Source organism: Thamnophis sirtalis, unplaced genomic scaffold (assembly GCF_051295495.1).
Source record: "Thamnophis sirtalis isolate CommonGarterSnake01/CBP01778 unplaced genomic scaffold, rThaSir2_p1.2 scaffold_3, whole genome shotgun sequence".
Taxonomy (NCBI): Eukaryota; Metazoa; Chordata; class Lepidosauria; order Squamata; family Natricidae; genus Thamnophis; species Thamnophis sirtalis.
In genome coordinates, this window is record NW_028261383.1 from 152,907,908 (window position 1) to 152,924,783 (window position 16,876).

General features: G+C 41.9%; 1 protein-coding gene across 2 annotated transcripts in view; it reads left to right on the plus strand.

Moving 5' to 3' along the window:
• CACNB3 (calcium voltage-gated channel auxiliary subunit beta 3) overlaps positions 1–16,876 on the plus strand; it is a 45,799-nt gene that overhangs the window by 18,202 nt on the left and 10,721 nt on the right. For both annotated transcript variants that reach the window (XM_087710472.1, XM_087710471.1), the window contains exons 2-9: positions 986–1,108; positions 4,118–4,240; positions 8,975–9,090; positions 9,458–9,510; positions 10,547–10,566; positions 11,063–11,143; positions 11,639–11,697; positions 12,713–12,822. In XM_087710472.1, the coding sequence (XP_087566598.1) occupies positions 986–1,108; positions 4,118–4,240; positions 8,975–9,090; positions 9,458–9,510; positions 10,547–10,566; positions 11,063–11,143; positions 11,639–11,697; positions 12,713–12,822 (685 nt within the window). The remainder of the gene's footprint in view (positions 1–985; positions 1,109–4,117; positions 4,241–8,974; positions 9,091–9,457; positions 9,511–10,546; positions 10,567–11,062; positions 11,144–11,638; positions 11,698–12,712; positions 12,823–16,876) is intronic.

The window sequence follows — 16,876 nt, forward strand, 5'->3', positions numbered from 1 at the left end:
CTGTGTGGGCATGGCCAACTCAACGTCACTCACGTTGATGGGCGCTTCTCCTTAGCTGTTACAATGTAAGAAGGGTTAACCGGAGAGGCAGTTTCCATAAGCAGGGCAATAAAGATTAGAAACAACACCAGAATGTTTCCTTCCTGCCTTCCTTATAGAATTAGCCCTGAAAAGTGAAAAAACAAAACAAAATTAGATTTCTTCCAACAACCAGTTCTCTGAACTGCTTAGAAAGTTAACAAGCGGTTCTCACGAATAGGTGCGAACTGGCTGAATCCCACCACTGCCTTGGTTCTTGTAGTTAGTAATGCAGGTTTGAGACTAATTTCAAAGTGTAAAATATCTCCGTAGCTGAGATCTCCACTCCAGCTGTGTTACCGAATAGTGTAATGGTATGTGGGAATAACTTGGGGTGATAGGACGGAGAGGCACAGACTGAACAACCTAGTATGAAAAATAGAGAATGAGGCACAGTATAGGAAACATTTCTCTCTCGTTTTCCAGAGAGTAAAAGGAAAGAAGGGGGGGGGGAAATACCTTTAGTCTTGCAATATTCTGTTGATGTAACCTTACAATAAAGACAGAGCTAGCGCTTCTGGTTGTTCTTCTTGTCTGGGCTAACAGGTAGAGAGCCCAAACAGCCAGTGTGAATTCTAATCTTCAGTCCCCAGAATAGCAATACCACTTAGATTTATGTACTGCTTTTTTTTTCAGTCCTCTCTTAAGAGGACTGTAAAAAGTCGGCATATTGCGCCCAAAAATCTGGCTCCTCATTTTGCTAACCTCAGAAGGATGGTAGGCTGAGTTAACTTTGAGCTATTCGGGATTGAACTCCTGGCAGTCAACAGAATTAACCTGCAATCCTGCATTCTAACCACTGCGCCACCACAGCTCTTAATATATAAATAAATAAATAAATAACAAATAAATAAAGAAATAAATAATGTCTGTGTGTATATATATATATTTCTTGCATTTGCTCCAGGGCTCTGCTGATTCCTACACTAGCCGCCCATCGTTGGATTCCGACGTGTCGCTAGAAGAGGAACGTGAAGGGGTGAAGCGCGAAGTGGAGAACCAGGCCCAGCAGCAGCTTGAAAAAGCCAAGGTATTGGATGGAGTGGGCATAATCTTGGTTTTTCTCAGGTTAGATAGAGGGTTGCATCAGGTAAAAATGATTGCCCCTGTAACAGTGCAGGTTAGTATACTGCAGTCCAGTTTTTTTATTGTTCAATTGCTCTGCTTCAATTACGGAATTCCCCAGCTGGTTAAAACACTTGTCATCTTTCTCTGTTTTCCCACTCTTTCTGCCTTATTTTTCCTTCAAGCCACAGTGGATCAGCTAAACAGAGGAAGTTGTAACAGCTACAGAGTAGAATGTTTTTGGCAATGCGAAAAGCTGCTGTTTGCACAGATTAATTCCTGGTAGCCCTAATGAATCTGAATTACAATTTGATTAAAAGAAAAATATCATAAGCAGTAGAGCTGTGAGATTATGTGACAACTATGAAGAGAAGTTGTAGGATTGCAGAAATGAAAGGTGCTATATTTATACTCATTTTTGGAACAAAATCTGAATTACTCCACAGAGTTGAGGAGGAGAGGAAAAAAGCAACTACTAATACTGATCTCTCTGAAGTTACTTATGCAGCCCCCAAAAAGGCACCATCCTTTTCTGCCAACCTAGCAGTTCGAAAACACGTTATAAATGCAAGTAGAAAAATAGGAACCACCTTTGGTGGGAAGGTAGCAACGTTCTGTGCGCCCTCGGCATTTAGTCATGCCAGCCACATGACCACAGAGACGTCTTCGGATAGCGCTGACTCTTCAGCTTTGAAACGGAGATGAACACCGCCCCCTAAAGTCGGACACATATGTGCGAGGGGAACCTTTATCTTACCTTTACCTGTAACAAAGTAATAGCTATTATTATTGTTGTTGTTGTTGTTGTTTCTCTTTAGTATGTTGTGCTAGATCTTATTTTCTTTAATTTGGTGCACCAGTTGTTGAATTTCAATTTCTTTCATATTTCAAACTATGTACATGAAAATATGTTTTCTTTAGAATATTTTTGTGGTTTTTAGTAATAATTATAAATCTTATCATGAGGTTTTACATATTTTTATAGAGTTATTCATATGTGGTAGGCCAGTGGCAACATAGGATCTGCGAATGTTTGCATTTTCATTTGAATGCTTCTTTAACTACTTTGCAAGTATTACTGAGATCTGGGCAGCTCTGTGTTTATGTTCTTTTATATGGAAGGTTTGCATTTTGGTACTTAAAGTTTGGGGTTTTTTTAAAAAAAAAAGATCTTGAAATAAAGTTTCATTTTGTTTATCTCCAGTGAGATTTGTCCATCTTTCAGGACACAGTTGAGGGGTGGGGAAAAGAAGCGATGAATTTTCTGGTCATCGTGCCTATATGCCACATGGCCAGGAGGTGGCACTATGGAAATTCTTTCAACATTTGCCTTTTTAATTATTAGAAAGGCATCAGAGAATGTGAAAACTTCATTTCTAATGCCTGCTGGGTTTAGAGATTGTGAGTATTAGGTGAAGTGCCCTCTGTGACAGCTGAGCTTCCAAACTACTATGACAAAACTGTAGTTGGGAGCAAAATGTGAAGGACCAGGAAGCTTGAAGGAGAAGAATTTTGGAACCTGAAGCTTTCTTCCCTGCAGGCCTCAGCATTTACTAGGAGGGAAAAATACTAAAAAGGAAAAGCTTTCCTTTTTCTATTCAGGTTTCCATTGATCCATTCCATCTCCTCTTCCCACTTTTATTTTTCCCCCATCAACATTCAGCCAGCATTCCATATGCCCTGCCTTGTTTGTTTGCTTGTTTGCAATGGAAAGGATCGACATAAAGCAGTTTAAAGTATGGTCTGGGGACAGGAAGAGGATGATGGAGTTTTGGAATGGCTGAAACATGCTCCTCCAGGAGTGACAGAGAGATGGGCAACCCAGAAACTTATCTTACCACACTTTAGGAATATATTAGAAAAAATATAATCCATGTACCCATCTCATTAAAGAAAGGCAGTGGAAACAGAAGAAGAAGTCCTATGCTTAGGCCTCTGTGACAAAAAAGTGAATCCTGCTTAGATGCAGGTAATCTCCAAGCAGTGTTGTGCCAAAAGGATCAACAAAGGCTGAGTGGTGCCTTCCTTGGAAGGCATGGTCCAGCTTTCCTGTTTGTGAATCTCTATAACTCAGGGATGTCAAACTCAAAGCCCGGGGGCTGGATCCAGCCTGCGGGGTGCTTAGATCTGTCCCGCAGAGCTGTCCTGGAAACAGTGAAGGACCGGCCCGCGGTACCTCTCCCAGTGAAAATGGAGCTCTGTTTTCATCACTGGCAGAGGGTTGCAGGAGCCCATCATAGCCAAAAACGGAACTTGAGAGGCCTCCCAAGCTCCTTTTTTGCTAGCAGAGGGTTGCAGGAGCCCGCTGCAGCTGAAAACAGCTTGCGAGGGCTGCCCTCAGCCCTCCTGAGCTCTGTTGTTGCTGGCAGAGGGTTGCAGGAGGCTGCTGCAGCCAAAAACTGAGATTGGGAGTCCATTTTCACTAGCAGAGCGTTCGGGCTACCACAGGCACCCCCAACATGAGTGGCATCAAGCTGGCCACGCCCAGCCCAGCCGCTCAAGGCCAAACACAACCCTGATGCAGCTCTCAATGAAATTGGGTTTGACACCCCTGCTATAACTGTTCTTGGGTGTTCTTTGAGCAAATCAAGGTGACAGAAATAGGAGTTTCAAGTTTCAAGTCTAATTTTATTTATAGGCCGCCCAATCCTGGAGGACTCCGGGCGGCTTACAGCGAGGGAAAGAAAATAATAAAAGAAAATAAGAAATAAAAATAGACAGGTTAAAAGCAACACAAATACATTCATTCCGGTCGGGGCTGGACCTCAGCAATGAGGTCAACAGCCCCAGGCCTGCCGGAATAGCCAGGTCTTGGCAGCTTTTCTGAAGGCCATGAGAGTGGGTGAGGTCCGGATTTCTGAGGGTAGTTCGTTCCAAAGGGGAAAGAAGAGGACAGACATTTTATCTAAGATGTTATTTTAGATTGGGAGTGACTGGCACCGATCATTCATCTTTGATTTCTTCTGCTCCTCAGAACAAACCAGTTGCATTTGCTGTCCGTACTAATGTCAGCTACTGTGGCGCATTGGATGAAGAATGTCCTGTGCAGGGATCTGCCATCAACTTTGAAGCCAAAGACTTCTTGCATATTAAAGAGGTGGGCACTGGATAGCAACCTGCATTTGGATTTATGAGAGATTGCTGCTGCGAGGGGTAGGAGTAGAAAAGGGATGGTTTACGGGTAGTCCTCGATTTATGACGACAATTGAGACCAGAATTTCTGTTCTAAGCAAGGCAGTTGTTAAGTGAGTCACATACTTGATTTTATAACTGTTTTTGCCATAGTTGTTAAGCAAATCACTGCTAAGTGAATCATTCAGTTGTTTAGCTAGTCTGGCTTCCCCCTTTGACTTTGCTTGTCAGAAGTCAACTGGGAAGGTTGGAAATAGTGATTACATAATTCCGGGATGCTACAACCATTGTAAATATAAGCTGGTGCCAAGCACCTGTGTTTTAATCATGTAATTGTGCGGATGTTGCAACGGGCATAAGTGCGAGAACTAGTTGCAAGTCCCCTTTTTTCAGGGTTATTGTAACTTTGAATGGTCACTAAACGAATTGTTGTAAGTTGAAGACTATCTGTACAGTGTGGTGAGTTTAGACCAGTGTTTCTCAACTTTGGCAGCTTTTAGAGCGTGGACTTCAACTCCCAGAATTCCAATTTGAAAGTTGCTTCTCAAAAAATGTTCTCAAACCTCCCATATAGAAATGGAGTTTAGTTTTTCAAATTGAAATGGGCATTTAGATAGGAGACTCCTAAGGCTCCAAGCAAAACTGTCCACAGGATCTCAAACTTTCACCAGAAGGATGAAAGCTGCATTATGCTGTTGTGATGCAAGGACAACTCATCTAATACGGGTGTGCATGTATCTATACATGTACATAAGAGGTGGATCTTATGTTGTGACACTGCAGAAGACTTTCCTCATTCTTCTCCATATGCCAATCTTCCCTGTGGATGTCCAGGTTAGGTAGCGAAATTATACAACCCAGAAATAGACAAAGTTGAAGTACTTGTATATTATTGCCAAGAAAACAACATAGATGTATTGATGGAGATCCCAGGAGCTGACTCACTTTATTTTTGAAAAGCCTAGAATTGTTTCTCAACCTTGGCAATTTTGAGATGTGTGGCCTTCAAGTGCTAGAAAGCTTGGATGGATTCCATAAGCAAGCTGGCTGGGGAATTCTGGGAGTTGGTCCAGATAACTTAAAAGTTGCTAAGGTTGAGAAACACTGGCCTAGGAAGTATGGATTGGGTTGCAATATGTAACATGATTTCAAAATCTTAATTAAAGTTCAGGTAGTGCTTGATTTACAACTGTTGGAATGATGATGGCCTTGCAAAGGGTACTATACAACCTATAAGGCATTTCTGGCTGTCATAAAATGTCAGAGAGAGATAGATGGAAAAAGGTATGTATTTTGGGAGCTTGGCAACTGTTTTACATTTATGATGGGTTGCAGCACCCCACAGTCAAATGACTACAGTTTGCAATATTTGCTCGTCAGTTTCTGGAAATTCTGGTCCCAATTGTGGTTATAAATAAGTTATAAATGTGAACATATGTATTTCTGTAATTTATGTGCTGCTCAGTTTTAAAAAGGCTTCTGTTTGATTGCAATAATGATAGGAAAAGAATAAAAGAAAGTATAATAATAACTCCACTCCAATAACAGCAATACATCTTCCATTCCATTATCATACCAGGGAGAAGATCAGTTCTTGCTATTAACTTTGCAAAGATTTTCTGGAAGAAACAAGTCATAGTGGCTTTTTTTGACTGCCAGCAGGCCTGGGGCTGACTGCTTGTTAAACAATTCCCTATTTAACTGGTTATTTCATCCAAATCCAATACAGGTTGAGGAAGAGGAGGAGGAAAAAGTAATGTGTTTCCCCAAAAATAAGACAGGGTCTTATTTTCTTTTGACCCCCGAAATAAGCGCTTGGCCTTATTTTCGGGGAGGTCTTTATTATTTTTGAGGTGCAGGATGCGACAAGTGTAGTCATCTCATGGCTGCTGCTGTGTGGCAATATTTTTGGGGAGGGCTTATTTTGGGGGGGCTTATTTTACCACATGCGCTCAAAAGCCCGACTGGGCTTATTATCCAGTGAGGTCTTATTCTTGGGGAAATCAGTTAGTTATTCAGGAAAGAGAATTAGAAGGCATGACACCCAGGTGCCACACTGTTCACACATTGATATGTTTGTAAAAAAAAAACACATACACAAACAAAACTTTTTTTTTAATGAAAGGGAAGTGGGGGAAAGAGAAGAAATAAAAGTCAGGCTTTTAAGAGCCCTAAAAATGTAAATTGGGTATAGTTTAATTTAGGCCTAGCATCTCATTCCTTGGTTTCTGTATCCAGAAGATCAACTGTTTAATTTTAAAACAATTTTCATTCCAGGGATGTAGCTTCCCAGTATTAGGGGAACAGATGCTTAGCTATAATGGCTACCCACCAAATGCTATGTTTAATGTATTAGTACTCATACTAAAAATATATAATTAGGGGGGGGGGAGCACTTTCGAAGTTCTGCTCTGATCCGAATAGCTTTAGAAGACAAGACAGGGATATATGTGGGCAGACAGACCCTATCCCCTCTTTTTTCTTCTTTAACCGAAAAGCTGAGTTCACTATCTGACTTGCACATGACTTTCTTAGCCAAGAGAAAGGTTAACACATCAAGCTAAACCTTAAACCATGCTCTACAAACCACAAAGGCCCAAATAAAATAAATCACATTATGATTGTGTGTGATTCATGATTTTAGCCCAGTGTTTCCCAACATTGGCAATTTATTTATTTTTTAATTAAACAAATTTATATAGCAACCAAATGAGAAGAGCCGAGGTGGCGCAGAGGTTAAATGCAGCACTGCAGGCTACTTCAGCTGACTGCAGTTCTGCAGTTCGGCTGTTCAAATCTCACCGGCTCAAGGTTGACTCAGCCTTCCATCCTTCCGAGGTGGGTAAAATGAGGACCCGGATTGTTGTTGGGGGCAATATGCTGACTCTGTAAACCGCTTAGAGAGGGCTGAAAGCCCTATGAAGCGGTATATAAGTCTAACTGCTATTGCTATTGCTATGTGTAAGATGGCTCTGAGTGACTTACAACATTTAATTTTTTTTAAAAATCCATCATATAATAAAACCATTAAAAAATCACTCCCCCACTCCGCATGGCAACCACAATACAATCAGATTAACTCTGTTTCCATTTGTAGTTGTTAGGGCTGCTGACAAAGCCATGTCTTTAGGGCCTTTCAGAAAAACAGCAGGATTGCTGGCCCAACTGCACCTGAGGGACAATGAAGTTCCATAAAGAAGGGGCCATCACCAAGAAGGCCCTTTTTTTTGTGGTCCCACCAGATCACAATTCCTAATCGATGTGACCCACAACATGCCTCACCTTCCTGTCCTGATGGGAAGAGGTAATGGGGAGAGGTGTTGCTTCAAATAACCTGGCCGGAACTGTGGTGGTGCATTGCTTAGGAATGCAGTATTGCAGGCAAACTCTGCCCACAGACGCTAGTTCAATCCTGACTTGCTCAAGGATGACTCAGCCGTCTATCCTTCCAAAAGTCAGTAAAATGAGGATCCAGATTGTTGGGGGGCAATACACTGACTCCATAAACCAAACAGAGAGTCCTATGAAGCACTATGGGGTGGTATCTAAATCTAAGTGCTTTTGCTATTTAAAGGTGATAACCAGCACCTTGAAGTATACCTAAAATTTTACATACAATGCAGTGGTGGGTTTCAAATTTTTTTAGAATCTCTTCTGTAGGTGTGGCCTGCTTTGTGGGAGTGGCTTGCTGGCCATGTGACGGGTGGGAGTGGCTTGCCAGCCATGTGACCGAGTGGGAGTGGCTTGGCAGTCATGTGATTGGGTTGGTGTGGCCCCCTTTAAAATGTGGTGAAACTCACTTAACAATGCTCTTGCTTAGCAACCAAAATGTTGGCTCAGAAACTGGCATTTGAAGCACGCAAGTCTTAAAGCTGTCAAGTTACAAGACCCTTGCACCCCCTAACTCTTAAAAAAACAAACCAGGGGTGTTCAAACTTGACAGCTTTAAGACTTTAAGGTTTAGACAGGACTCTTAGAGGCGGGCGGGGCGATTGGTGAGCCAGCCAATCAGTGAGCGGCGGGCGGTGCAAGCGTGGTGCAGAGGGGGAGGGGAAGGAAGCTGGAACCGATTCTAAACGGCACTGTAGATTTGTGGAACCTCTTCTATAGAAGAGGTTAGAACTGGCAGGAACCCACCCCTGATACAATGCCTTGGGGGGTGGGGGGACCTTCAATCCCTTGAATTTTCCACAATGGTTGTGTTGTTAAGCCCACACATTTGGAAGCTATATAGGTTAAAAACATTAGTCTAGCTCAGTGATGGTGAACCTTTTTGTTGTTGGGTGCCAAAAATGTGAGGGCACGCGATAGTGCGTGTGCGTGCTCACACCCGTAATGTAAAGCACGCCCCCACACACACACACACTCTCTCCACCACACAACGCACTGCTTGCCTCCAAGCTGATCTTGGTATTTCCTCTGGGGGCCCGTTGGGCCTGTTTTTCACCATCCCCAGGCTCAGGAGGCTTTCCTGAAGGCTGGGGAGGGCAAAAACGGTGTCCCCTGGTCCTCCGGAAGGTCAAAAATCAGCATGCATGCTGGAGCTGATGACTCATGTGCCAGCAGATATGGCTGCACGTGCCACCTGTGGCCCGCGTGCCATAGGTCGCAATCATGGGTCTAGCTTATCTGCATAACAGTGAAGTGGAGATTAAATTGGAGATCAAGCTTATGGCTTTTCCTGTGATATTTTCCTCAGAAATACAGCAATGACTGGTGGATCGGGCGGCTAGTGAAGGAGGGGGGAGACATCGCCTTCATCCCCAGCCCACAGAGGCTGGAGGCCATACGGCTGAAACAGGAGCAGAAAGCCAGGTGAGATGGGAGAAGTATATAGAGCGTTTAATTCCGACAACAGAAGAAGATATAAAAAGTGTCTCTGGTCATAAATTTGGGAGTAGGTCATGTGCCTTCCCACACTAAAGCTCTTGGCTAACCAACTGAGCTTCCAATGTATAGAATTCTATGTGTGTGCAAATTTTAAGTTACTTTGATGCTTCTTTTAAGGGTAACTTCAATGGAAAATAATAATTTGGAAGGTCAACAGTCATGTCAATATTTATTAATAAAATGGATCTGTGGGGGGAGATGTGTCATATTACAGTCGATGGATTCTGAATCTGTAAACACACAACACAATCCTAGGGTCTTACCATATATTTGCTTTCCTCTCCTACATTAGGCAATCTGGGAATCCTGCTGCCAGCAACAGGCGATCGCCTCCCCCGTCATTAGGTAAAGACATAAGGAGAATTAACTTCTGCTGGTTTTTTTTTTTTTTGCATTTTTTTAAACCTTTTTTCCACCTTGCATGTTTCACCTGTGCATGGGAAATGGGGTGGTGATGAAAAAAGAGGGAACAGCTACTAAAGGAAGGAGGGTTCACTAGATGTGAGATGAATGTTGCCTGGATTCTCAGCAAGAAATGTGTGGCGTGAAGTTGGTAACACCTTTTAGGAGTAAGGCAGATGTTAAATGAAATCTTCAGTAGCTAAGAGCCTTTTCCCATAATTAGCAGGAAAAAAACAAAACCAAAATCCGCTAGCAGCTAATTTAAATAGTGTAGAAAAAGGGATATCTTAGTCATTAGATTTTGCTTACCTTGGCTTGTCTCACAAATAGCATTTTCAGTGAAGTTGTAAGTGCAAACAATGACTTCCAATCCTGTAGGTTGAATACAGATAGTCCTTGATTTACAATAGTTCATTTAGTGTTCATTCAAAGTTACAAGAGCATTGAAAAAAGAGACCTATGACCATTTTTCATGCTTATGACCATTGCAACATCCTCATGGTCGCATGATCAAAGTTCAGGTGCTTGGCAAGTGGTTCATATTTATGATGGTTGCAGTTTCCCAGAGTCATGAAAATCACCTTTTGCAAATGTCTGACAAGCAAAGTCACTGGGGATGTCAGTTTCACTTAACAACCACATTACTAATTTTAAAAACCTGCAGTGATTCACTTAACAATCTTGGCAAGAAAAGTCGTAAAATGGAGCAAAACGCACTTAACAAATGTCTCGCTTAACAACAGAAATTTGGGGCTCAATTGTGGTTGTAAGTCAAGGACTACCTGTAGGTGTGTGTACATGTCCTGCTGCCTTTGGGAAATAATGTCAAGCATTTTCTGGGAGAAGCTTCCTTGTCCTGTTGCAATTCCAGGAGATCAAATCTCCATCCCTACAGAACTCTGGTCCTTCACAAAGCTTTTCTCTTGCTAGTTCATGATTGTTGACAACCCCACATCTCTTTTTTCTCTCTTCTAACAAGCTAAGCAGAAGCAAAAGCAGGTAAGGCCTTAATGCTGGGGTTCCTTTCTTGGATGCTACTCCCTTTCTCCTCCAGACAACTCCCAAGAAAAAGGAAGGGTGACTTCTGAGGCTGTCTTGTCTAACGTCACATTTGAGCAGGTTGGATGCTAGGATAAATCTGAGAGCCCAGCTTCCTGGAGTCAAAATAACAGTTCAGGAATGGTGGGGTTTCCTGTATCACAGGACTTTCAAAAGGCAGATTGGGGCTGGAGTCTATTTATCTTACAGAGAACCTGAAGCACCCCAACTGGGGTGTGATATTGTAGCAAAAGGAAAACGAAATGGATCCCGGGGGGAGGTGGAAGTGATGCTGATGTTTGAGCCATATGTGTAAAGTATTTGGTGAAATGTGAGGCTGGAAGAAACCCCTCTCTACCTTTACCACTTCCCCTTTTTCTCCTTATGATTGGCAGCAGACATTTAGCTGCAGAATAGGGGGGAAGCCACTTCCTGTGACACATTGTCTTTTTTACAGACAGAGCACATCCCTCCATATGACGTGGTTCCTTCCATGCGGCCAGTGGTGCTGGTGGGTCCCTCACTGAAAGGATACGAGGTATGGGGATGGCAAGGGGATGAAATTCACTCCTATGTTCTGTCCTAAACCCACATCAGATGTCCTAGTATTGCAGTGGTGGGTTACGACCGGTACACCCCGGTACAAGCGTACCGGTGCCTGCTGGGAGCACCAGGTACCGTTCCGGTATGGTGCTCTGGAGGGCCCACCCGCCCGCCTGCGCTCCTTACCTGTATTTGAGCTGTTCGGGTCATACGCGCACATGCACAGAGCGTATGGCCCCTGCGTGACGCTCCACCAAGCAGCTGGCGGAGCAGCTGCATTGCAGAGGCATTGCAGAGCATCGCGGGCGGTAAGTACGCATGCATGCACTGCGTGCGTGCTGTGCGCGTTCATGTGGTGGCCGCCTGGCCCCGTTGCACCGTACTGGTTGCAACGGTATCCGGAACCCAACACTGTAGAACTGGCTGTGGTTTTAAGCTAATTAGTGTCTTCGCTCACCTCCCAATTCACCTGTCCTTCTCTTTCCTCCAGGTGACAGACATGATGCAGAAAGCTCTTTTTGATTTCTTGAAGCACAGATTTGATGGCAGGTGAGGCATTAAAAAAAAAACCCAAACACTTTCTCTCCCGTCACTCTAACCTCCCGCCCACCATCTCCTAAGGCTGAGGTGCGGAACTATGGCCCCTTTCTGACCCGTGGACTTCAACTCCCAGAATTCCTGAGCCAGCCATTCTAGGAGTTGACCTCCACAAGTCTTCAAGAAAGTGCCACCAATAACGATGGATACATGGGAAAAGATATGGGTAAGGAACGTAAAATTTACGCAAGCCCAAAACCTGAGAGAGAACTTCTATAAGATGTTTTATATGAGGCACTTAGATCCTACAAAATTGGCTTGTATGTATCCAAATTTACAATCTAAATGCTGGAGATGTGAGTGTGTTGATGCTACGTATTACCATATATGGTGGACTTGTAAAAAGGTTAAAGCATTCTGGATAAAAATATGGTGGATTATGCAAAATATTCTTAAAAAGAGGATAAAGTTTACTCCTCAGTTATTCCTGTTAGGTATAATTACAGACTGTACAGTTATAGAGACTAATATGATTTTGAACCTTACAACGGCAGCAAGATTATTGGTGGCGCAGTACTGGAATTGCCTACTGTTCTAGAATGGACCTTAAAAGTAACAAATTTAGCAGAGATGGCTAAAATATCAGCATATCTTAAGGACCATTCAGATGAGAAATACAAGCTGGAATGGAGAAGATGGATTGATTATATTCAGAATAAATATGGGACTAAGAAATTCCAGATAGCTTATGAATGAATGAGCAAGGAAGGATACAATTTGCTTAAAGTTAGCTTTACAAAAGGGGAGTTAAAGTACAAGTGAGGGATGATGCTAAAGTCTGTTAGCTTATCTTAGAATATGGATGTTAATGTTTATACCCTGTATTTGCTCTGGGGGGTTGGGCGGGAGAGTTGGGTTGGGGGGGGGGAGGTATATATTTGTAAAATATAAAAATTTTAAATAAAAAAGGGCCATTATTCCTCACCCCTGTCCTAAGGGCATTTAGCAGAGCCATCCTATCTTTCAGAATCTCCATCACCCGTGTTACAGCAGATCTGTCCCTGGCCAAGCGCTCAGTGCTCAACAATCCTGGGAAACGGGCCATCATTGAGAGATCTACAACACGGTCTAGTATCGGTGAGTCCTAAATAATTGGGGTCAGTCTAGGCCTTGATTCATTTCCAGAAGAACCTCAGTTTGGCGAGTGTCTCTGCCACCTAGAAGCTTGATATCTTCAGGGATCGACATCATCTTTTTAAAATTGGGCTTACTATTGCTTTATAAACACTGTACAGAGATTTGGAACCTGGAGTCAGCAGTGAAATAGACCTGGAAAATGTTATCTTATAAGAAATATAGGCAATCAACATTCTTCTTTTCTAAATTATTTTTGGGTTCAGCTTCAGAGTTGCATAATCCACCTGAGACCTTATTAAAGAAATTCCAAGCTGAAGCTGTTTAAAAGTGGCAATGTATTTATGAAAAATTAGCAACAGTACTACAGAACTAGTTTTATAAGCATCATACCTTGAAAGGCAAGGAAAATCCCTCTTTCCCATTTTTATTGTTGCTGCAACTATTTCATTGGTTAGTTGTGCCAGAACCAGGGTGACTCTTTCAAATCTCCTGGGCAGAGACCTGTCCTTCTCTTCTTCTCCTTTCGTATATCTCTTGTTGCTCAGGCAACTATTCCTAAAATGATATTTCCCATCTCATTCTTGCCATTTCAGCACAGGCATTTATGCAATTGAATGGTTTATACAAACCATTTTCCCTAGGTTTCAGGAAAGGCATGGAGGAACCATTTCATATCGTCTCCAATGTAAAGTTTATTTATTGGAGTTTAAAGGCACATAGACCAAAATAGGCATGAGTGGGAGGAAATGGGGGGTATGGCTAAATGAGTATAAATAGAGGAAGAGGAGGGAGGGAAGATTCAGGGGCAAGGCCAATACTAAAATATTGTAATTTGAATCATCAGTAGGGGTTTAAGACCAAATGACATTGTAACACCTAATTTTAAACAATGAGCCATGCATTTAACACTGTGGTTGTGGGGAATGACAATGTCATTTGAGCTTTTGAATTGTGCAATTTTTTCCTACTCTGCTACTATTCTAAATAAAATAAATCTCAAAGCTGCCTCTATTCATGAAAACTTACCAGTTCAGCAAGAATTGTTCGCTATTGACAAGAACCCTCATGTAAATATTAGCATGTGCTAGCCATTAATATTTTAGCAACATTACTCACGCATACCCCAGTACATATATACTGTGGAGACCCTTCTCTGTGTGAGGCACTCTGTTGATGGTATTTTTGCAAAATACAGGAGCTGCAAGTAATAATATTGCGTTGCATTTGTTATGATGAAAACGAGGATGAGGCCCATGCTAATACATAGCAAGCAAAATATAGAGCCGAGGTGGCGCAGTGGTTAAATGCAGCACTGCAGGCTACTGCTAGATCAGCAGTTCAGCGGTTCAAATCTCACCGGCTCAGGGTTGACTCAGCCTTCCATCCTTCCGAGGTGGGTAAAATGAGGACCCAGATTGTTGGGGGCAATATGCTGACTCTCTGTAAACCGCTTAGAGAGGGCTGAAAGCCCTATGAAGCGGTATATAAGTCTACTGCTATTGCTATTGCTATAGGTGAAGTAGTGTTGCACAAGTCACATATTTTACAACCTGGGGCACTGCAGTTGAAGTTCAAATTGCTGCAGTGTTTTTGTAACTGTAAAGACTATTTGTCCTCTCTTGGCATGGTGATCTGTGCAGAAATTAAGTTTAAAATTGGTAATAATTCATTTTAAAAAAATATGAATTTTGCACATTGGAAATAGCTTTTAGCTTTTGAAGCGCATGACCTTAGAAATGCACCCAAAAGAACTACTTTAAAAGCAATTTGTGGGTAAAGTGAAAGATTAATGGAAAACCTATCTGGAGGATAAATGGGGATATATACCACGGCCCTAGTGAATGACTCAGATGTCATAGTAAGGGAATAAAATATTTGTAGACACTAATACTTTTTTAAAGATGCAGTTACTAACCCAGATTAAGGCAAGTTACAGTACTAGTATTATTGCTTATTAATTGTATGTGTGATCTAAAAACGCCTGCAATTTCTCCATGCCTCTTCGTGGAATCAAACAACCTGTTCTAATATTTCTTGCTGATATCCATGAAGTTTCAAATGTGGTGGGTGTGAGCAGCCCATAGACCTATAGGCCAAATGCAGCTCTTTTGAGGGCGCACCTAAACTGCAAAATTATATTGATGGGATTTTTAGCTTAAGTTTGAAACAGGAGAAGAGATCAATAGGCTTATAATAGCTTTTCCCTCCTCTTTCCTGATGGCTCCACTGCTATATCTTCTGTAGCTCTTCTAAACTGGAGGGGAAAGTATGCAAACTTTTAGTTATAAAATGGTTATCCTTCCCCAACATAAGGGCATGAATTTCCACTGGATGAAATAGAAGGCAGCGACATGGCTACGAGTCAGAAAAGTTGGGAAATTGTAGAAATTTTACTTTCATTTGACATTGTGTAGCAAACAAGGATCAGATAACCTCACCTGATCTCTCTTAAACAGCTGTCTAATCATTCTCCTTGAATATACTTCCTACCTCAAATTTCTCAATTTTCTGCTGTGGTCAACACATTGTATTTATATTCCTTTTATGTTCCATCAGTGCAGACTGTAGTATTTCGAAAGTACTTTCTATGCATTTCCCCAAGCACTGACTCAAGAACAGTGATACTCCCAAATTCCATCAACAAAGCCGTCTATGCATGCTTATTCAAAAATAAGTCCTACTGGGTATTTTTTGCACTATAAGACACACCTGACCATAAGATGCAGGTAGGTTTAGAGGAGGAAAACAAGGGAAAAAAAGAATATGGAGCGACGTCTCACTGTGAATATGAAGTGCCAAATATGGAGCAGGATGTATGAGGGCAGGAGGCAAAGCCTGAGAGGACCACGGATAGATGTCCTCTCATGTGCCAGCTCTGCCTACTGACTGCGGAAAAGAGACAGAAGAGGCGGGGTTCAGCACTGTAAAAGGACCCCGCTGTGGCAGCCCGGCTGCTATTCATCATATTTGCTCCATAAGATGCATAAGATTTCCATGCACATTTTTTTTGGAGGGGGGGGGGAGTGTGTCTTTTGGAGCGAAAAATACGGTAACTCTGAAATACGCGCAAAATCAACCTCTGGAAATATCCAACAATATCCCTTAAGCCAGGGGCTGAAAATTTATGAGTTGTTTCAGCACTTTGCCTAGTTGAGCTGCTTGCTGGGATAAAGTAACCTGCCTTTGTATGAATATTCTGCATTCAAAAAGTTTTAGCATGTTTGTTTTGCTGTAACCTCACAATCATTGTATTATATGGGCCACCATTTATAGTACTGTAATCCCTAAATTGCAAATTAGTTGTTTATGAAAAATTGGTTGGTTATCTCTTGCTATTTTACCAGTTTTGGAAAAATTAATAAGTGGAAAGTTTTTAGGGGTGTGTATTGTGTGTGTGTGTTGATTCCAATAATTACTTAAAAGATAAGCCTATTTTTTAGAATCAACAAATGATATTATTTTCAGGCAGTAGTTCTCTAAGTGCAGATCTTTTTATGGAGTCCACAAACTTAAATCAATAAATATTTTAAACTTTCCCAATTTTAATTTCTAACACAGTAAATATTGATACATATAACCGACACAAATCAAAGTTCTTTAGGGTCCTCAATAGGTTTTAAGAATGGAAAGGGTTCCGGTGACCAAAATATTTGAGAAACGCGGTTGTAACATTAGCCTTGGTAGATGGCAACATCTGGCTGATCTTTCTTGGTTCAGAAACTATATTTAGCATTAGGATTCTTTGCAAAGCCAGCCAGATGTTCAGACTAGATTTGGCATTTTGGTCTGCCTATCGAGTCCTTTCCAAGGACCTGGGATAGGCAGATATGGATGTTTGATGATGTTACAGATACTGTGGCAGGCTGTAAGCTGTTCTGAGTAATGGTGCCTTTTGCAATTGACTGGTGATTAATTTGTATTCAAGTGGTGCTCCAGTTATTTTGGGATTGCACTATTATTACAGGTAGTCCTCAAATTATGACCGCAATAGACTCCAACATTTCTGTTGTTAAGGGAGATAGCTGTTAAGTGTATTTTGCTCCATTTTACGACA